The 22,165-nt window shown below is 43.1% G+C and overlaps 1 protein-coding gene across 1 annotated transcript in view; it reads right to left on the reverse strand.

The window, feature by feature from the left end:
• Positions 1-22,165, reverse strand: part of SDK1 (sidekick cell adhesion molecule 1) — a 734,579-nt gene that overhangs the window by 102,939 nt on the left and 609,475 nt on the right. The window contains exons 31-33 of the mRNA XM_030212035.1: positions 21,330-21,433; positions 18,218-18,288; positions 5,465-5,600 (exon numbers count right to left, since the gene is read on the reverse strand). Of these exons, the coding sequence (XP_030067895.1) occupies positions 5,465-5,600; positions 18,218-18,288; positions 21,330-21,433 (311 nt within the window). The remainder of the gene's footprint in view (positions 1-5,464; positions 5,601-18,217; positions 18,289-21,329; positions 21,434-22,165) is intronic.

Genomic DNA, 22,165 nt, shown 5'->3' on the forward strand with positions numbered 1-22,165 from the left:
CATAACAGGGCCCTGTTTACTAAGCCGTGCTATAGGCACACTGTTTTTAGTGCATGCTAAAAATTAGCACGCTCTAATGCTAGAGACACCCATGTCGGTTGTAACATCAGAAAAATGAAGACCCGCCTAGTGGAACACAAAAGTCGTTTGAACACAAAAAAACCTTACAGCACCACTTGTTTCTCATTGCTTGCAATTTAACCATGGGTTTACCGACTTACAATGGTTTATTATTGACCAGGTACCGGTAACATTGCGCATATCCAGCAGATAGCCAAGACCTGTCGCTTCTTCCTCTACAACATTAGCAAAATTCGCCCCTTCCTCTCTGAGCACACCACCCGAACTCTCATCCCCTCTCGCCTTGACTACTGCAACCTACTCCTCACCGGCCTCCCACTTAGCCACCTATCCCCCCTTCAGACCATCCAGAACTCTGCCGCACGTCTTATCTTCCGCCTTGACTGATATACTCATATCACCCCTCTCCTCAAGTCACTTCACTGGCTTCCGATCAGGTACCGCATACAGTTCAAGCTTCTCCTACTAACCTACAAATGCACTCGATCTGCCGCCCCTCCTTACCTCTCTACCCTCATCTCCCCTTACGTCCCTGCCCGTAACCTCTGCTCTCAAGACAAATCCCTCCTTTCAGTACCCTTCTCCACCACCACCTCTAGGCTCCGCCCTTTCTGCCTCGCCTCACCCCATGCTTGGAACAAACTCCCTGAGCCCATACGCCAGGCCCCCTCCCTACCCATCTTCAAATTATTGCTCAAAGCCCACCTCTTCAATGTCGCTTTCGGCACCTAATCACAACACCTCTACTCAGGAAATCTAGACTACCCCAACTTGACATTTCGTCCTTTAGATTGTAAGCTCTTCTGAGCAGGGACCGTCCTTAGTTATTAATTTGTACAGCGCTGCGTAACCCTAGTAGCGCTCTAGAAATGTTAAGTAGTAGGAGATTGAGTTTCAATGTTGACCCGCCGAGAGCAACAATGGATATACAGGTTACAGACTATCAGTCCTCAGGGACTTAATGAAACCATAGAGTGGAACACGATGATTTGAGATTATGTGACTTATGAGAACTTCCTGGTTGTGCAATAGCCTTTGGTTAATACAATATTTTAGAAGCGAAACAGGTCTGTGTGTAACCTATAACCATCATGAAGAGTTCAGAAACAAATCAGGTCTGTGTTTGCACTATTACCATCATGAAGATTGCAGGTTATCTCAATTAACAAGTTATTTTCAATTTTGCAATGACGTCAATTGAGTTACGTCTGGCGTGAGCCACTCTAAGGGCGCCTTTATAAACTGTGTCAGTGCATTCATTGAAAGTCGCTATGCATGCAGACGTGAGAGAATAGCTGCAACCAAACCGTTCTACGGCTTTAACCCGAGTCCCTGAGAAAAGATTCTTGAAACCCGCGGAGTCAGGCGTTTCCAGGGGAAGTCATTTATTCAGTCTGAAAGAGTGACTGAACTGAACAACTGAAAAAAGTTTTAAGATAAGTACACGCTTTTTGATATAGCACGATGTTATAGCACTATTGATTGAGGTAATAGCACATACACTTATGCACAAGAGTGGCCCAATGAAAGAGGTGCTATGCCACTTTGGCAAAAGAAATGATATTGCCTTAAAATGACTGGTTGTTTCTGAGGGCACTCTTACACTATAGAGTATTAGCATACATAAAAAGATACATAAATAATAAAAAAAAGTAGTTTTTCACTCATTGCTGTTAGCCTCGGTCTATGTTAACAGATAGAGTCCTGGTTCTATTTAGTATATATTGAGGGGCATAATCGAATGAAAACGTCTATCTCCATGGGCGTTTATCTCCGAGAACGGGTCCGTGAAGGGGCGGACTGAACCGTAGTTTCGAAAAAAATAGACGTCCATGTTTTATTCAACAATGTGTGAGCTGGGCGTTTTTGTTTTTCAGCGATAATGGAAAATGAAAGCGCCTAGCTCAAAAACGAATAAATCCAAGGCATTTGTTTGTGGGAGGGGCCAGGATTCGTAGTGCACTGGTCCCCCTCACATGCCAGGACACCAACCAGGCACCCTAGGGGGCACTTTTACAAAAACAAAAAAAAAGGTAAAAGAGCTCCCAGGTGTATAGCACCCTTCCCTTCGGTGTTGAGCCCCCCAAATCCCCCTCAAAACCCACTGCCCACAAGTCTACACCATTACTATAGACCTAAGGGGTGAAGGGGGGCACCTACATGTGGGTACAGTGGTTTTGGGGGGTGGTGTGGAGGGCTCCCATTTACCAGCACAAGTGTAACAGGTGGGTGGGGGGGATGGGCCTGGGTCTACCTGCCTGATGTTCACTGCACCCCCTAATAACTGCTCCAGTGACCTGCATACTGCTGCCAGGGAGGTGGTTATGATATTTGAGGGTGAACATAAAAAGTTGTGAAACGGCATATTTTTGTGGTAGGAGGGGGTTTGTGACCACTGGGGGAGTCAGGGGAGGTCATCCCTGACTCCCTCCAGTGGTCATCTGGTCATTTAGGGCATTTTTTGGGGCCCTATTCGTGGAAAAACAGTGTCCAGGAAAAGTGCCCTAAATTTTCGCAAAAAACGCATAATTTTTTTTCCATTATTGGCGAAAGGCGCCTATCTCTGATCGGCCAATAACCACGCCTTTGACACGCCCCCATCAACTTTGTCCGCATCCGCGACAGAGCGCAGTTGAAGACGTCCAAATTCGGCTTTCGATTATACCGCTTTATTCGTTTTTGTGAGATAAACGTCTATCTCCCGATTTGGGTCGCAATATAGGTGTTTTTCTTTTTCAATTATAAGCTGGATTGTCAATTTTTACCAAGGATTGTGGGATTTGCTAAAATTGCATTCATCCGAGAGACACCCATCAGAACATATGGGTGTCTCTAACGTTAGCATGCGCTGCTAAAAACACTAGCGCACCTTTAGTAAACAGGGCCCTAAGTGTATTCTGAAACATGAAAAGGGGGTGTGGCCATGGGCGAGGCATGGGTGCTTCTAAAATCTATGCATTTTGTTATAGAATACATCCGCTCTGTGCCAAATTTAGGCATCGGGATTTACGCCAAGTGAAACATGACTAAATTTGGTCACATGGAAGGCGCTCGGTGTATTCTATATACCGTGCGGAAATCTAAGCCTATTCTATAAAAGATAGGCCTGCTTTAGAGAATACACCTAGGCATATTTTTTTTCTGCGCAGAATTTTCAGGCGCCATGTACAGAAACTAGCCTATAATGGGCGTCTTATCATTTAGCGAATGCTGGTCATTAGTGCATCTTTAGTAAAAGAACCCCTAAAATGGACTGTGCCTCTGATAATGTCTGGTTAGTGCCCAACGTGAAACCAGGGCATTTTATTTATTTATTTTATTGCATTTGTATCCCACATTTTCCCACCTATTTGCGGGCTCAGTGTGGCTTACAATACATTGTGAATGATGGAAATACAATGTGCTACAGTACAATTATGGGTTACATTATGAGGAGTTGTGGGAAGACAAAGTCAAGTCAAAACAACATTTAGAGCGTATTACCAGTGGAATGTTACAATGGGGAAAAGATAGGGCGATATAACAATAGCATGACAACCTTAGGGTGTAGCAATTTTATAAGTGGGTGGGGTATTAATTGTGGTAAAGATATGGGTAAGAGAATTCAGAAGAGAGTGTGTTGATTTTGGGGTTACAGTCAGCACGTGGCCGATATTCAGCACTTAACCGGCCCCAGATACCTGGAAATTCAATGCAAAATCTGGACACGGCCCAGCACTGATGCTGATTGCCACCAGCTGACTAACAAGCCCTTAATGTTTTTCAGGAAAATCTGCAAATACTTTGAAAATTTCCAACAGTATCCCAGGAACACTTCTTCAAAATGCAGATACACTTAAGCCTGCAGAGGCACTACACATGCACATCATCCTATGACAAGATGAACAATTCTGTAAAAATCTATTTCTGTGAAGTGCTCTTTTACCCACGGAAATATCTCGGAAAATTACACCCAAAGCGTTCAGTAACAAGGCAGTGCAGCCTTACATGTTAATTCTTACGCCCTTAATGCTAAGCTTGTGCTCGGTGTCTTGTGGCAGCTTTTGGGCTATTCAGGGAAAAGCAAAGCAGAAAGTTTGTCACGGTGTAGGGAAATAGATTTTGCAAGACTTAGACACTGATGTAGTGTACATGGAGGCTAGTGCCTTGAAGGGCAATCAAATCTGATCACTTTTCTGGAACCTATTTAAAGCATTGCTTTCAAAGAGAATTGTGCAAATATATGGAAAGGGAAAATGTTATCAGTTCAGTGCACCACTTCAGGTTTTCTTTGTTAATAAGAAAGACAGCTTATAAGTATTTTAAGGGCAAACACATACATGCAAACACCCTAATTCTATATACGGTGCTCAAAATTGCAAGGGAAAATATGGATGCACACAATTTGCATGTTCAATTTAACTGAGCAAATTAGCACCATTAATTGGATACTAATAATTATCGGCATGAACTGGCATGAATTTAAATTTGCACAAGCATCTTTAGTTGCCAGGATCCATGTGTACATTTTACGTGTGGATCCAAAAAGGGGGCATGGGCGGTCCTGGAAACTGTGTGCAGTTTTACAGAATAAGGGAGATCCGCTTCTAATTTAGGTGTGAGAATTTATACCAGGTTTTAATTGGTGTACATCCTCGCGGCCAAAATTGGGTGCTACTCTGGCAGTTACCCCGTGTCCCATGGTATGTATTAGCTCCTAATGAAGTTTAGTTAAAGGGCACTTAAGGTTTTCAGATGAAGCATGCCAACTCATTCTGGGCTGTGATAATTCACTCATTCCCATAGTTTATATATACCTCTAAGCCCAGGAAGGATTTTGCTCACACCTTTTTTTAGTAGCTCAAGGTGAGTTACATTCAGGTACTCTGGATATTTCTTTGTCCCAGGAGGGCTCACAATCTAAGTTTGTACCTGAGGCAATGGAGGGTTAAGTGACTTGCCCAAGATCACAAGGAGCAGCAGTGGGATTTGAACTGGCCACCTCTGGATTGCAAGACCAGTACTCTAACCACTAGGCCACTCCTCCACTAGCAACATTCCATCTAGAATCTCAAAAAGTGGCAACATTCTATGTAGAATCTTTAATAGTAGCAACATTCCATATATTTATTTAGATTTTGCTCACACCTTTTTCAGTAGTAGCTCAAGGTGAGCTACATTCAGGTACTCTGGATATTTCCCTGTCCCAGGAGGGCTCACAATCTAAGTTTGTAAGTTTGTACCTGAGGCAATGGAGGGTTACGTGACTTGCCCAAGATCACAAGGAGCAGCAGTGGGATTTGAACTGGCCACCTCTGGATTGCAAGACCAGTACTCTAACCACTAGGCCATTCCTCACTTTAAACAAGGTAAAGGCATCAGTTGGGCATGCTGGCTAACTCACCTGTTAGCTCTGCTTGGAAAACCGATGGGTTTGGAATGTTTTTTGATTCGGCCTCTAGACCATTCTCAGATTCCAGCTCCCGGTAATGAATACGGTACCCTGCTAAAGCACCATTAATGCTCTCGTCCTTTGGGGCCTGCAAGAATTTCATACTGTGTGAGGTTGCATGAAAAAATTATGTAGCATAAATCAATTCAAAATACCACACAAAAGGGCCATTTTACAAGGTACGCTAGGAAGTGGCCTGCGCTACTTTTAGCGGGTGATTTTCCTATGGGCTCAGGCCACCTCTTACGAGCATCTGGCAAAAAGCTGAATTTCTATTTTCAGCAATAATGGCCAGGCATTAAATCCAAAATTCGTGCCTGGCCATTTATCGTGCAAGCTCTTACCACCTCCTATTTACTTGATGGTAACAAGCTAACCCTATGGTAACTGGACATTGCACAGCAATGTGGCTGCACTGCTGATTACTGCTGGGAACGCCCCCTGCAGTAGAAAATACAAATTAGTTTCTATCGTGGGGAAACTGCACACGCCAACTTTGGAACTACCGCCAGGCTCCTGTGCTACTCTGGCAGTAGGGGTGATTTGGCACACGCTACCAGTGAGGTAGCCCTGCCATGCCTTTGTAAAAGGGCCCCGAAATTAGAGAAGTTCTGCTACAGATGCAATGATAAAAATACACTAAGAGTATGATAAACGAAATATTTCATTACATATATAATAAATGGTTAGTGTATATCATTCAGAAAAAATAAGTTATATGTTATCGAATGTTTCCTTATCGTTCAACAGTGAAAAGGAAGTGGGAAATGGGCCACTGGCTCAAGAGATCAGGACAACAATCTAGGGGGTCTTAAGTATTTTTAGTAGTTAAGGACTTGACACAGATCTGTGTTTTGGTCACAGGCCTGCTGCAGGAATCTTATTGGCTTGGACAGATATGCAAATCTTCAATGAAAAGTATTCCTTGAGTATTGGTGCAATGGGTTGGCCTTAAAAAAAGACCTCTATTAAATGTCGAAACAGAGATCTGTGTCTAGTCCTTGTCTTAAGACCCCAGATTGTTGTCCTGATCTCTTGAGCCAGTGGCCACTTCTCACTTCATTTTCACTGTTGTTTTCTTTGTGGGATTTTGGTGTTCTTCCGCCTCAGCGGATTTTCACTGGTCCTTATCATTTAAGTCTGGATATCACTTAAACAAAGGTTCTCACCACAAAAATATTTGTAAGCAGCAGATTTTGGCTGTTATAGAAGGCATCCACATTAACCAGCCTCTTGAAACGTACTCCGGCCGATATTCAAAGCGAGTTAACCAGCTGGGAATGGCCGCCGACTGGTTAACTTGCTTATTCGTGGCTATCCAGTCACTTTCAGCAGCATTTAACTGGTTAGGGCCGCTGAAAATGACTGGTTAGGACCAAACTTAAAGCTGGCTATGTTGGGGGCATTGCTGGGGGGTGGAGTCCAGTTATTTCCTGATATTCAGATATAATTAATGCTATGTGTCTTCTCTCGAAATAACATTTCTACTTGAATTAACAAATATGGACCAGAGCTCATAAGCATCATGTTGACACTACTGTGAGCCATTTTTATATCTTTATTGTCTCAAGTTCTCTGCAATGAGAGTCTGCTCATGCAGCGCTAAAATAAGATAAACTAAATGTTATGAAACATCTAGCATCCACCTAGGGTTAACCCTGCAGCCACCTGGAGGATCTGTCCCCAGCACTGCTCAGGCTCGCCTGCACCTGGGCACAGGCTCTATACTAGCAACCTCGTCCCACCAACTAAGTCCCACTTGCCTCTGGGCTAGTCTCCCACTCTCAGGTTATTCCCAGGTGATTTCTAAGACACTGGGACCACACTCCAGGGGTCCCACAGCTCCCAGAAAACACCCACAGACCCAAAAACACAAACCAGGATTCTTAGTCAGTCCAGGACAGCAGAGTCAATAAACTAAAAAAAGGTTTATTGTCACAGAACTTGAACAGAAAAAGGTGAAATAAGCAAGCAATAACAGGTAACTGAATATGGATAAATTATAAAACTATGTAAACATTTGTTAACTACCTGGGTAGTACAGGAAATGTAGCTGCTCATAGGTTTATAACTGCTCACAGGGCCTCAGTAAAGAGATCTTTTTCTCTCCGCCCCTTGGCTGAGACTGGGGAAAAGCCAGTACCTTCAGGCTAGATTTGAAATCCAGGGCCAATCAGAGCCCAGGGCATCAATTTTGAAAGTAATTTCCCAATGGTACCTCTCTCTCTCCACTGCAACTGTCCCTGACACCTTCAAGCACGCCGTAGTCACACCTCTCCTCAAAAAAACATCACTTGACCCTACCAGTCCCTCCAACTACCGCCCCATCTCCCTCCTATCCTTTCTCTCCAAAATACTTGAGCGTGCTGTTCATAGCCGCTGCCTTGATTTTCTCTCCTCTCATGCCATCCTCGATCCGCTTCAATCCGGTTTTCGCCCTCTACACTTGACAGAAACGACACTCTCTAAAGTCTGTAATGACCTGTTCCTTGCCAAATCCAGAGGCCACTACTCCATCCTCATCCTCCTTGATCTATCCGCTGCTTTTGATACTGTCAATCATGATTTACTTCTTGCCACACTGTCCTCATTTGAGTTCCAGGGTTCTGTCCTCTCCTGGTTCTCCTATCTCTCCCACCGCACCTTCAGAGTACACTCTCATGGATCTTCCTCCACCCTCATCCCGCTCTCTGTTGGAGTTCCCCAGGGATCTGTCCTTGGACCCCTTCTTTTTTCAATCTACACCTCTTCCCTGGGCTCACTGATCTCATCTCATGGTTTCCAGTATCATCTTTATGCTGATGACACCCAGCTATATCTCTCCACACCAGACATCACCGCGGAGACCCAGGCAAAGGTATCGGCCTGCTTATCCGACATTGCTGCATGGATGTCCAACCGCCACCTGAAACTGAACATGTCCAAGACCGAGCTTATCGTCTTTCCACCAAAACCCACTTCTCCTCTTCCTCCACTCTCTATCTCAATTGATGGCACTCTCATCCTCCCCGTTTCATCTGCCCGCAACCTTGGAGTCATCTTCGACTCCTCCCTCTCATTCTCTGCGCATATCCAGCAGATAGCCAAGTCCTGTCGCTTCTTTCTCTTTAACATCAGCACAATTCGCCCTTTCCTCTCTGAGCACACCACCCGTACTCTCGTCCACGCTCTCATTACCTCTCGCCTTGACTACTGCAACCTACTCCTTACTGGCCTCTCACTTAGCCATCTATCCCCCCTTCAATCTGTTCAGAACTCTGCTGCACGTCTTATATTCCGCCTGAACCGATATACTGATATCACCCCTCTTCTCAGGTCACTTCACTGGCTTCCAATCAGATACCGCATACAGTTCAAGCTTCTCCTTCTTACCTACAAATGCACTCAGTCTGCAGCCCCCCATTACCTCTTTACCCTCATTTCCCCTTACGTTCCTGCCCGTAACCTCCGCTCACAGGACAAATCCCTCCTCTCAGTACCCTTCTCCACCACCGCCAACTCCAGGCTCCGCTCATTCTGCCTCGCCTCACCCTATGCTTGGAATCAACTTCCTGAGCCCTTATGCCAAGCCCCCTCCCTACCCATCTTCAAATCCTTGCTCAAAGCCCACTTCTTCAATGTTGCTTTCGGCACCTAACCTTTATACCTTTCAGGAAATCTAGACTGCCCCTATTTGACTGACTGTACATTTGTCCTTTAGATTGTAAGCTCCTTTGAGCAGGGACTGTCCTTCTATGTTAAATTGTACAGCGCTGCGTAACCCTAGTAGCGCTTTAGAAATGTCAAGTAGTAGTAGTAGTAAATTGCCTTTCCATAAGCTGAAAGCCTTTTTCTGCAATTCCAAACAAGCGCCATCTGCTGGCCAGGTAGGAGAAATACACTTCATGAACTAATACCGTTTTCAGGCTCAGAAACCCAGTTTCATCACACTATAGTTTTAACTCCATCTGGGTATTTTTGGATTTGGATTATAATACCGATATCCAGAATTTGACCTGTGTTTTCAATTAGTGATATCACGCCATTAAAGAGGCTTAAATTAGGCACCTTTTAATACTGGTCATATAAGCACCCTGTCATAAAATGAGAGCCAAAGGGCTTTGCTGATTTGTCAATTTTCACTTGTAGTCTTTAATGTTTCCATATACTGAACAACAGGTTGAAAACGTTTCTGTTGAAGATCAGATGTTCTTTTTCTTCTCTTAAGAATCACTTGGCACCTCAGAAACAGACTCAGAGAGTCAATGTAGTGTTAGAGAAATTGTAATTGTTTTTTTTTATTTTGTTTTTGGCTTTTATTCTTCTTTATAAATCAAAGATGGCTTTTGCTGCTTCTTATCCTTGGGTTAAGATATGCTCCTTGATTTGTGATATTGCACAATCACAGGGGAAACGACTGATACCATCTGCACAGGGCTATGATTTTAATTACTAGTAGGCATCTGTATCAGAAAAACCTCTCACTTGAACCTGGTTTTCCCTGGTGTCAGTTGCTTTAATTTCCCAGTAAACGATATAGCAATACTGTGGCACCAAGAAGGGCAGCTGATCAATACTTTCCAAACAGCTGCTTTGCTGTATGTTCAATGCTTCTAACTGATGGTTTAATTGATGTTTCAAAAGGAGCTTGCCACTTGAATACGCAGCAGTCAAATATTTAACAGATATTTGGTTAGCAAAGTGAAAGACTCAAAATAATGATGCCCTGAAGAAACTGGGTCTTTAGCAAGATGCAATGTCGCCTTTGACTTTTTGTTAACAAAAAGTCCTATGGATCATTAATTTGCTACTTTTGGTTAAACGCTGCAGTAAAAAAAGGCTGAAGTAAGCATCTGACGTTGAGCTCTCGGGCTTTCTGTGGCCAGGCTTTTTTGATATGACCAAGTGGCTAGAATTTGAACTGTGAGGCTTCCAAACTGATGTTAACTGACCTTAAAATTGTACTAGATCCCCATTGTAGGCAAGGTCCTACCCAAGGGCATAGCTACAATTGAATCTTTGAGGGGGCTTGGCAAAGGGATCACCTCTGCTGCCCAGACTGGCAAGTAGAAGACACCGCCCCCACCCCCATCATGTTGGAGGAGGTTGAGACTGAAAAATACTGAGCTCCAAGGTCCCACACTGCCATTTTCTGTTTTTGTCTGAGGACAGCAGCAGTGCAGAAACAGACATGAGGGGATAAGGAGGGGAGTAGAAGGGGAGATGATGGACATGGGGTTGGGATAGAAGAGAGCATGGGGCCAACTTTATTCTTCTGCCTGGGGCCCATTCAATCCTAACTATGCCATTGGTCCCCCACCCAGTCTCAGAATACCTCTACCACGGCGTTGTAATAAGGCCAGTGGTGTGCTGGAGCAGGCTCCCACAGGCTCACAAGAGCCGGTTGTTAATTTTTTGAGAATTTTGGGAGCCGGTTGTTAAAGTAGGGCCCTCCATGGCTACTTTAACAACTGGCTCCCAAAATGTGGGCTTGGGCCCCCTGATGAATTCTCTTTTACTTTGCTGGTGGGGATGCTGAGCCCTGCCAGCCAAGTAAGTAGACTGCTGCTGCTCCCCGCTCCTTGTTTCTAGCTCTGAGCAGCAGGCTGGGACTTCTCGAGCATGTAAGAGAAGTTCCAGCATGCTGCTCACAGCAAGACGTTGGCTGCCAGCAAAGGTATGCCTAGCATGCCCACACGAAGGGAGGGAGGAGAGAGAGGCAAGTGTTGCTCCCGGCCACCCCTGGCCCTTCCAACTGCAGAGCTGGCTACGTCCGGAGAAAGAGCCTGTTGTTAAAAATTTACCAGCACACCCCTGAATAAGGCCCTTGTGTTAGTGCATGCGCATTATGATCTTGTGTTCTGATTGGCTTTGCAGGGCAGGCCCAGGTAGTCTGAGTAGTTCTTCCTGTTGGGTCGTTGCATTACTTTTGCCTTGTCTTGCTGAACACATCTTGCGTTGTCTTCTGTCATTCTTGCTTTGTTTGTTTGTTCGTTCCTGGCGTCCTAGTTCCTATTCTTGTTCATGTTTACAGTTTACTTTATTTTAGTTATCGTTTTTCACTCACACCTTTTTCAGTTGTAGATCAAGAAGAGTTACATTCAGGTACACTAGGGGCCCTGTTTACTAAGGTGTGCTACAAATTAGTGCATGCTAAAACTAGTGTCTCTAGCATTAGCGTGTGCTACAAACGCTAGAGCTCAGAGTCTAATTCTGTATCTGAGACAATGGAGGACTTAAGGGTCCTTTTACCAAGTGGCAGTAAAAGGACCCTTGTGGTGGCATCGGTGTGCGGATTTGCTATGTGCCTAGGCCTCCTTTTACCACCACCGGTGAAAGGACTTTAAAAAAATGGAAATGGGAGTGCAGTAAGTGTAACCAAGAAACTAGTCAGAACTCATGGAATGAGAACTCCAAATAGACTTTATTAGGACCCTACACGGTACGTGTTTCGGCTATAAAGCCTTCATCAGGGGTCGATATGCTGATGTTCTGTTGAGCATATGATACTACTGGAGCACTGAAAATAACACAAAGTCAAAATCAGAGATGATAGATAGTAGTAACTGGTGATCACTGTGAACTAATACAACTCAAAGTAACATAGTAACATAGTAGATGACGGCAGAAAAAGATCTGCCCGGTCCATCCAGTCTGCCCAACAAGATAAACTCATATGTGCTACTTTTTGTGTATACCTTACCTTGATTTGTACCTGTCCTTTTCAGGGCACAGACCGTATAAGTCTGCCCAGCACCATCCCCACCTCCCAACCACCAGTCCCGCCTCCCACCACCGGCTCTGGCACAGACTGTATATGTCTGCCCAGCACCATCCCCGCCTCCCGCCACTGGCTCTGCCACCCAATGTCGGCTAAGCTCCTTAGGATCCATTCCTTCTGAACAGGATTCCTTTATGTTTATCCCACGCATGTTTGAATTCCGTTACCATTTTCATTTCCACCACCTCCCGCAGGAGGGCATTCCAAGCATCCACTACTCTCTCTGTGAAAAAATACTTCCTGACATTTTTCTTGAGTCTGCCCCCCTTCAATCTCATTTCATGTCCTCTCATTCTACCGCCTTTGCATCTCTATTTGGAGTTCTCATTCCATGAGTTCTGACTGGTTTCTTGGATTGGATTTTCTTCCACTCTGCATTTGTTTTCCTTGTTGGATTTGTGGAAGGTGTGAACCCCTTCTTTTCTCTTCAGTGCAGTAAGTGTAACACTTGCCATGTGGCCATTTGCAGGGGGAGCCCTTACCGCCTTCTAGTCAGATGATTACCACCGGGTAAGCCCCTGGCCCTAAAAAATTAAAAATAATTTTTTGGCCCCGAAAATGTCATGCAGTGGGAGTCGGCACTACCGGTGGGCTCTCGCAGTAGCCCAGCGGTAGGTCTGAATTGCCGTGCGCCAAGGCCATTGTAGCTCTACTGTGGCTTGGTAAAAAGGCCCCTAATTGACTTGCCCAAGGTTACAAGGAGCAGCAGTAGGATTTAAACCATTTAGCCGTGTATTCCTGTTTCTTCAAGGACTGTTTATGTGCCTGAACCTTATCTATTAAGTAAGAGGCAGTCTCTTTCCTGGGTTTCTGTTTTGGAACTTTGACTGAAATCTTCCTTGGGTTTTTTTCTTTTTTTCACTTTATTTATTTAATTATTTTTATTGGTCTTCTTTTAATACATTTCCAACATCATGAGAGGAAGACGTTGCTAATTTTTTTTAACAAAGAAAACTGTAAAGAAATTAATTAGGTATTCCACCTAATATATACATGGTGTCAAATTGTTTGATTACTGCTAATTCTGACGACATTATTTCTCATGCCCTTTTAGAAAATGTTCTAACTGAAAAGAAATCCCCAAAATATACTCCTTTGCCTGGAAAGTAATTAGACGTGGATATTTAAGAAAAAAAAAAGTTGCACCCAGAGCTACTACTTGAGCTTTCAAAGTTAAAAAGCCTTTCGTCTGAGTTGAGTAGCCCTGGAAACACCTGGAAAAAAATTAATTTTGCACCACAAAAACTCACTTCTTTTTCTGAAAGAACAGTTTCATAATCAGTGACTTATCACTTGTATTCAACAAGATAACTCTACTATTAATAATGACTTTGAGTGTCCTCCAAGAACACAGTCAACTCTACCTCAGATGTCAGCAAATGATCTACTTCCTGTTGGTGTATTTTGGAGTTTCTTCTTATTAGGTAAATAATAACAGTTTATTAACATTTATGGTTTCAGCATTAGATAAATCCTCAAATCGTTCCTATTCAAACAAACCCTCACAAAGAACAATCATATCTCAAACAACTAATTATTACCTGAATTGGTTATTACTCTATTTACCATTAACGTTCTCTTACTTCGTGTACAATTTATCATTCATAATAGATTTTCTAAATCTTAAACATTCATAGCTATCTCAGTACGTTTATGACACTATATTGTAAAATTGGATTTTTATAACAAATTACTTTCTTATGCATTATTCTTTGTTATGTATCCTATACTGTTTATTGTAAGCCAAATTGAACTCAAACGTTTTGGGGATAATGTGGGATATAAATGTCACAAATAAATAAATAAACAAACAAACAAACGCAAGACTTCATTAAGGTACTTCCTCAGAAGCATCTCAGGTGATAATAAATGTGTAGAGAGAAAGTTAAGAAAACGCAGTTTACATACCCTATTGGCGTTTCCTATCATTTCTAATTTTTAAATGTATAGCATGAGAATCTTTAATTGCAGATACAGAAGAGGCCTGTAATGATATAACCTGCATTTCAATCCCTGAAATATGATTATCTACAATAGCAATATTTGAGTCCACATTAATAAATTTGTCAGCTACTTCCTGGGAGAAGGCACCATTTTGGGAAATGATCACCTTGAGCATCCTCTCCATATAAGAATTCAAGCCCTAAAAAACCTGTCGTTTCTTTCTCTATAACATCAGCAAAATCTGTCCCTTCATCTCTGAGCACTCTACCAGAATCCTTATCCACACTCTTATCACCTCTCACCTAGATTATTGCAACCTGCTTCTCACCAGCCTCCCTCTTAGCCATCTGTCTCCTCTTCAATCAATCCAAAACTCTGCTGCGCGACTCATTTTCCGCCAAAGTCGCTATGCCCATGTTAGCCCTCTCATTAAGTCACTTCACTGGTTCCGCTTCCGTATTCAGTTCAAGCTTCTCTTATTGACCTATAAGTGTATTCACTCTGCCGCTCCCCAGTACCTCTCTACTCTTGTCTCTCCCTACGCCCCTCCTCGAGTACTCCGTTCTGTAGATAAATCTCTCGTCTGTCCCCTTCTCCTCTACTGCGAATTCAAGACTCCGTTCCTTTTATCTTGCTGCACCTCACGCCTGGAATAGACTTCCCGAGCCTGTACATCTAGCCCCGTCTTTGGCCGTCTTCAAGTCCAAACTCAAAACCCACCTCTTTACCACTGCTTTTGACTCCTACCTCACTTGCCCTGTCCTTTTATCCTCACCTCTTTATTCCCTTACCCTTAATTGTTCTGTCTGTTTTCCTGTCTTATCTAGATTGTAAGCTCTTTGAGCAGGGACTGTCTTTTTTGTCTATGGTGTACAGCGCTGTGTATGCCTTGTAGCGCTATAGAAATGATAAATAGTAGTAGTAGTAAAAATCCTTTAATGTAATTTTCTGAGCAGTTCCCAATAACAGGGGTGACAACTGAATCTCTGCAACTTGAAATAAAATAGGCAATTTACAAAAAGTTACTACTGAGGTATTCACAGTACTCTTTGGCACCTCATGGGGAGATAGGGAAACCACTTGGGATTCCTCTGCTGAACCAGGAACAAAAGGTAGGGGAGGAGGAGTATGATCAGGAGAGCTCAGAGAGACTTCAGTAGGAGACAGTACCTGAGCAACAGATGATTCCTTAGGCCCTGATGGATATACGTGCCTTTCTATTGGTCCTGTGGACATCGGAGTAGACACCTTAAGTTTGGCCTTGCGCGTTCCCATAATCAAAAATACCAGCGAAACCAAACTAAGGGGCCCTTTTACTAAGGCGCCTACTCGCATACAAAGCACGTGAAAGTAGAACTATCGCCCGGCTACCGTGTGCCCAAGGTGGTAATTCTAATTTTGATGCGCATCCAAAACATGCGGCAGAAAAATATTTCTATTTTCTACCACGTGGTGCTAAGCGGGTGGTAATCGGCAGTGTACGCGCGCTGACGATTATCGCCCAGTTAACGCGTGAAACCTTACCGCTAAGTCAATGGGTGGTGGGAAGGTTTCAGCGCCAAAATGGATGTATGCTGAGTTTGCCTCAAGTCCATTTTCGGCTCCCCCCCCCCCCCCCCCAAAAAAGGCCTTTTTTGCTGGCGCACTGAAAAATGGACCTGCGCATGTCCAATACACGCGCCTACCCCAACGCATACCATTTTTCGGCGCGCCTTAGTAAAAGTTATTAAGACATAGTTATTAAATGTCCCTCAGTGTCCCTGGCATTCCTCAGTGCTTCCAAGGGGCAGGGTGTGCTCCTTTGGTCTTGTCCCTTTGGCCACATCCTGTGGTCACATTGCTGTAAGGATGCCAGCCTCTTATGGGGAGATACATAACCCTCGATGACATCAGAGAGGCGTCTAACACAATGCCTAATTGGAAAATAGCACCAGTAATCCATGAAGATCTCTACCCCCCCTTCTACTTATTGGCAATTGCGGAAGACAAACTAACTGGATTAATCGCTACCAGGTAATGTCTCCTCTCTGCACTTTAATTCAACTGGGAGCCAGTTGATGTCACTACAGTGACATCTGGAGACTGCAAAAGCCCCAGAAAATGCCAGAGAACTTACATCAAATGGGCACTGCACACTTCACGGATTGTGTCTGTATTTATGGAGGGAACTACTGTGTGTTTTAAATGAGTGAATAAATAACATACCCCTATGTTTACTGCACAGTGCATATTATTTAGAAACATAGAAGATGACAGCTGATAAGACCATATAGCTATCTAGTCTACCCTTCCAAATCAATCGTTTAGCTCTACAATCCTTTCTTCTCCTTTAGAAATTCTCTGTACTTGTTTCATGCTTTTTTGAATTCAGATAGAGTCCTCCACTACCTCAGTTAGGACGGAGGCTTTTCCATGCATCCACCACCATTTCTGAAAAGCAATATTTCCATTGATTATTCTTAAATCTACCACCTATTGACCTATGAGTGAAAACGGAGTCCAATTGGGCAGTAATTATACTTAGCCATATAGAATAACATGGAATAAATGTTACATGCTGTGAACTGGCTGAGGCTTTTTCCTCCGTAGTTCATCAGTTCAGCTTAAGCCTTCTATCAAGTTGAAGAGTTGTTGTGGATAACATTCTATAAGTTGAAGGCAATTTTTTTCTCTTGCTTTTTTAAAAATTATATTTCTGACACAATACATTTTCTCGCCATACTGGTGCTTCGATCTGTTTCTTTTTGTATTAAACCAGGTTTCTTGTTTCACCATGCTTTTGATTCTTGTGCTTCTCTCTGTTCTGATAACCCCAAAACAAAGGCAATGAGGGTTGTAACCTGCACGAAGAGGCAGGTACAACTCTAGCCACCAAATCGGGCAAACTAGATGGACAATGCTGGTCTTTATCTGCCATCACTTACTATATTACTATCCCCCCTGTTTACTAAGCTGCACGGCAATGCCGACACAGCCCAGAAATATAATTTTAAAAAAGCAAGAGGAAAAAATTGCCTTCAACTTATAGAATGTTATCCACAACAACTCTTCAACTTGATAGAAGGCTTAAGCTGAACTGATGAACTGAGGAGGAAAAAGCCTAAGCAGTTCACAGCATGTAACAGTTTTTCCATGTTATTCTATATGGCTAAGTATAATTACTGCCCAATTGGACTCCGTTTTCATTCACAGGTCAAAAGGTGGTAGATTTAAGAATAATCAAAGGAAATATTGCTTTTCAGAAATGCTGGTGGATGTATGAAAAGCCTCCTAACTGAGGTAGTGGAGGACTGTATCTGAATTCAAAAAAGCATGAAACAAGTACAGAGAATTTCTAAAGGAGAAGAAAGGATTGTAGAGCTAAACGATTGATTTGGAAGGGTAGACTAGATAGCTATATGGTCTTATCAGCTGTCATCTTCTATGTTTCTAAATAATTTGCACTGTGCAGGGATTTTCTCTTTAAAAGTTCAGGTACAACACAAGTACAAACACACCTTCATATTTTGCAGTACTATTTCTGCAGGCAAGGGAATGGGGACAAAACTGTGTGAGTGTCTTTGAAAAATCTAATATTATAAGTATAATTTATTTCTTTGACCTAAACATGTCCCCAGGAATGCGTCTTTTTATGTGATTACAAGTATGCATGTATTTTCAGGCTGCTCTGAGAGGTGACTATATCCATGGGACTATAGGCAAGAAAAGTGTCATCTTTATGAGGATGCTCAGCTCTCCTGAATTTCCCACACTGAGTACTGTTCTTTCTTCCTTCTCTTGTCTGATCTGTCTGATGCAGAAATGTACTGTTAACACTATGATTTACAGCTAACCTTAGAAGGCCAACAGGGGACTAAGCTGCAGCCTCTCTGCAGAATTTCTACTGTGGTCATTCATTATCTAATGTCTCCATTCCAACAGCATGACAGGTCTTATAAGTAAAACAAAGTTTCTGCCAGGCTAGTATATTAACAAAGAGCATTTACTTCCAGCTGTCTTACCTGCCACTGGACTAGCACTGAGGTAGTAGCATGAGGAGTCACAGACAGAAGATTTGGAGGCTCGTCTGGAACTGAACAAAACACAAACCAATTATTCCACAAAGGTATAAAAGGATATCTGTCCCTGACATTTCTGTCCACGTAACTGAGTGTGATTGAGAGCACTTTTGAAAGAGTCACCCTTTTCCCAACTCTTATTTGCCTGTGGTGAAGGCACGCATTCTACATTATCCCAGGACACCAAGGGAGAAGTTGATCATGATCTCGCATATACAGCATGGTGTAAAACTCACATACAGCTGGTGAGAGCATGGTTTCAATATGATAAAGAGCCTTCATAATATTAACTATCACATGACTGAAAAACACAAAAACACATCATGTTGAGATTCTTTTGTGACTGTACTAATCATTATGTCGATTTAACTATTCTTAAGTCTTTATATACATTAAATCTTTTAGCTGTGAAGAGTATGTTTGGAATCATCTTAAAAGTTCCAATTAAGAGACCTTGATATGGTATTTTAATTTCAGAAATACAGAGCATTCAAAAGAAAGTAACTATGGGGCACTTTTACTAAGCCGCGTAAGCGTCTACGCACATCCAATGCGCCAAAATGGAGTTACCGCCTGGCTACCGCGTGGCTCTTGCGGTAATTTCAATTTTGGTGTGCATCCGAAAAAATAATTTGTATTTTCGGACGTGTGTATTGGACGCGGGCCGAGTGGCATTTGACGCGTGTAGGTTATTACCGCCCGGTTACAGACTGAGACTTTACCGCTAAGTCAATGGCTGGCGGTAAGGTTTCAGACCCAAAATGGACGCACGGCAATTTTCAAGAAAAATTTTTAAAAGGCCTCTTTTACAGGTGTGCTGAAAAATGATTCTGCGCACGCCAAAAGCACGCGTCTATACTACCGCAGGCCATTTTTCAGCGTGCCTTTGTATTGGACGCGTGCCAAGTGGCATTTGAAGCGTGTACGTTATTACCACCCGGTTACAGAGTGAGACTTTACCGCTAGGTCAATGGCTGGTGGTAAGGTTTCAGACCCAAAATGGATGCACGTCCATTTTCAAGAAAAATTTTAAAAAGGCCTTTTTTACAGGTGTGCTGAAAAATGATTGTGCGCATGCCAAAAACACGCGTCTATACTACCGCAGACCATTTTTCAGTGTGCTTTCATTTCCCTGCCTACTAATTTATTCGCTTTAAGATTGTATTTATATTCCCTTCCTTCCTTCCTCTCTCTGTTCCTTCTACCCTCTCAATTCTCATTGTAATTAATCCATTAGTTCATTGTAAGCCGCTTTGGGGCTGCTAAACTGCGGAAAAAGGCGGGGTATAAATGACCTAAATAAATAAAATAATTAAAAGAATCAATATACAAAATATATCTGATTTCTATATTTGATAATTAAAAGAACACCTCTGTAGCTCTGTACGTGGGAGCAGGCTTTGTTTCAAATCACCCAGAATTAGATTTTGCATAAACTATGGGCTAAGAGCCTTTTTATGTAGTGGCTCCATCATTAAGGAACAAAATCCTGGCAGCAATGAATGTTTGCTTATATATTACGTTATTTTTAATTTTGAATTTACTTGTGCTTTGTATCTTTTTGATGTTTTTGTACACTGCTTTGAGCTATCTTGTGAAAGGCCAGGAAGGTAGTAAATAAGAATTTTAAAATAAACTACAGCTTAGGTTTAAAAAAAAAAAAAGAATAAATCTTCTGCTTTCTCAAGTGCCATGGTTACAATTGTTGCTCATGGGCTCCTTGAGTCAAAGAGATAAAATGCAATCCATGTATTCAGGCTTCTGCTTCAGATTCCTCTTCTCCTACAAAACACATCATCCACTTATCTATGCTGCAGGAAAAAAAAATTGAATCATGTACCAAAGTGACTGAAGAAACTTCTTGAAATATATGCATAGCTCAGTATTTGGTTTTTTTTTTTTTTTTTTTAAAGATATTTTTAAATGGAACTTGGAGCTTTTAGGAAGATAATATTCACTACAATGTTTGTTACCAATCAAGCAGAATCATTTCATATGGAAGCTCATAATAGCTTGATTGATGATCTGAGGGCACAGCAAGAGACTTCAGCTGTCTGTTATTTAATTCAGATAATAAAACCTTTGCTTAGCCTGGACAAAAACTGAAGTTATCAGCATAGGGGCTGTATGTGAGTGTCAACACTCCACCCCGCTGAATTAGGACCCCACTAATTTGACAAGCTAAGGTGTTTCACAGAGAGAGTAGTGGATGCTTGGAATGCCCTCCCGCGGGAGGTGGTGGAAATGAAAACGGTAACAGAATTCAAATACGCGTGGGACAAACATAAAGGAATCCTGTTCAGAAGGAATGGATCCTAAGGAGCATAGCTGAGATTGGGTGGCAGAGCCGGTGGCGGGAGGCGGGGATAGTGCTGGGCAGACTTATACGGTCTGTGCCAGAGCCGGTGGTGGGAAGAGGGGCTGGTGGTTGGGAGGCGGGGATAGTGCTGGGCAGACTTATACGGTCTGTGCCAGAGCCGGTGGTGGAAAGAGGGGCTGGTAGTTGGGAGGCGGGGATAGTGCTGGGCAGACTTATACGGTCTGTGCCAGAGCCGGTGGTGGAAAGAGGGGCTGGTGGTTGAGAGGCGGGGATAGTGCTGGGCAGACTTATACGGTCTGTGCCAGAGCCGGTGGTGGGAAGAGGGGCTGGTGGTTGGGAGGCGGGGATAGTGCTGGGCAGACTTATATGGTCTGTGCCAGAGCCGGTGGTAGGAGGCGGGGGTTGGTGGTTGGGAGGCGGGGATAGTGCTGGGCAGACTTATACGGTCTGTGCCAGAACCGGTGGTGGGAGGCGGGGCTGGTGGTTGGGAGGCGGGGATAGTGCTGGGCAGACTTATACGGTCTGTGCCCTGAAAAGGACAGGTACAAATCAAGGTAAGGTATACACAAAAAGTAGCACATGTGAGTTTATCTTGTTGGGCAGACTGGATAGACCATGCAGGTCTTTTTCTGCCGTCATCTACTATGTTACTATGTTTCTACTCTTTGAATGAAGCAGGAGGAATTCTTAGTGCTCAGCCTGAGTCAAGGGTCATGCTTTCTATTTATTTCTTACCGTCCTGCATGGTAGTGACTGCCTTGGTTTCTGCGCTGAATTCACTGTCTCCAACATCATTAGTTGCCTTTAGTCGTAGTTTATAGGAAGTGAAAGGATTTAGCCTATAAAATGTGAAAACACCATGGACAGCAGTTAACCACTCTAATTGACATTATCTGCCAGCAAGATCAAAGACTGATAAACTATGCTCTGCACACATAATCCCTTGGGTACTCCCCCAGTTTTCATGACACATTGGTATGCTCAGGCAGTGTGATGAGCAACTGACTACAAGACATGAATTAACAAAAGCTGACATGTAATCACTGTATCAATTAAAAGTAACTGAATTATCTGATTGATATTGCAACCTGGATATTGTACATTTTTTGATAACTGCACAAATAAAGTATGACCCCCCCCTCCCCATTAACAACGAAAATGGAAAATCAGCCTCAGAAATTTCACTGGATTTAAGTGTGAATTTCTTTCATTTCCTAAATCTGAGGAGGCTACACAATTCTTTATTGGAGTGGAGGAGTGGCCTAGTGGTTAGGGTGGTGGACTTTGGTCCTGGGGAACTGAGGAACTGAGTTCAATTCCCACTTCAGGCACAGGCAGCTCCTTGGGACTCCATTGCCCCATGTAAGCCGCATTGAGCCTGCCATGAGTGGGAAAGCGCAGGGTACAAATGTAACAAAAATAAAATAGATACTATTGGAGATTCTACATGGAATGTTGCTACTATTGGAGATTCTATATGGAATGTTGCTACTATTGGAGATTCTACATGGAATGTTGCTATTCCACTAGCAACATTCCATGTAGAAGGCTGCGCAGGCTTCTGTTTCTGT

This window comes from Microcaecilia unicolor, chromosome 8 (assembly GCF_901765095.1).
Source record: "Microcaecilia unicolor chromosome 8, aMicUni1.1, whole genome shotgun sequence".
Classification (NCBI taxonomy): Eukaryota; Metazoa; Chordata; class Amphibia; order Gymnophiona; family Siphonopidae; genus Microcaecilia; species Microcaecilia unicolor.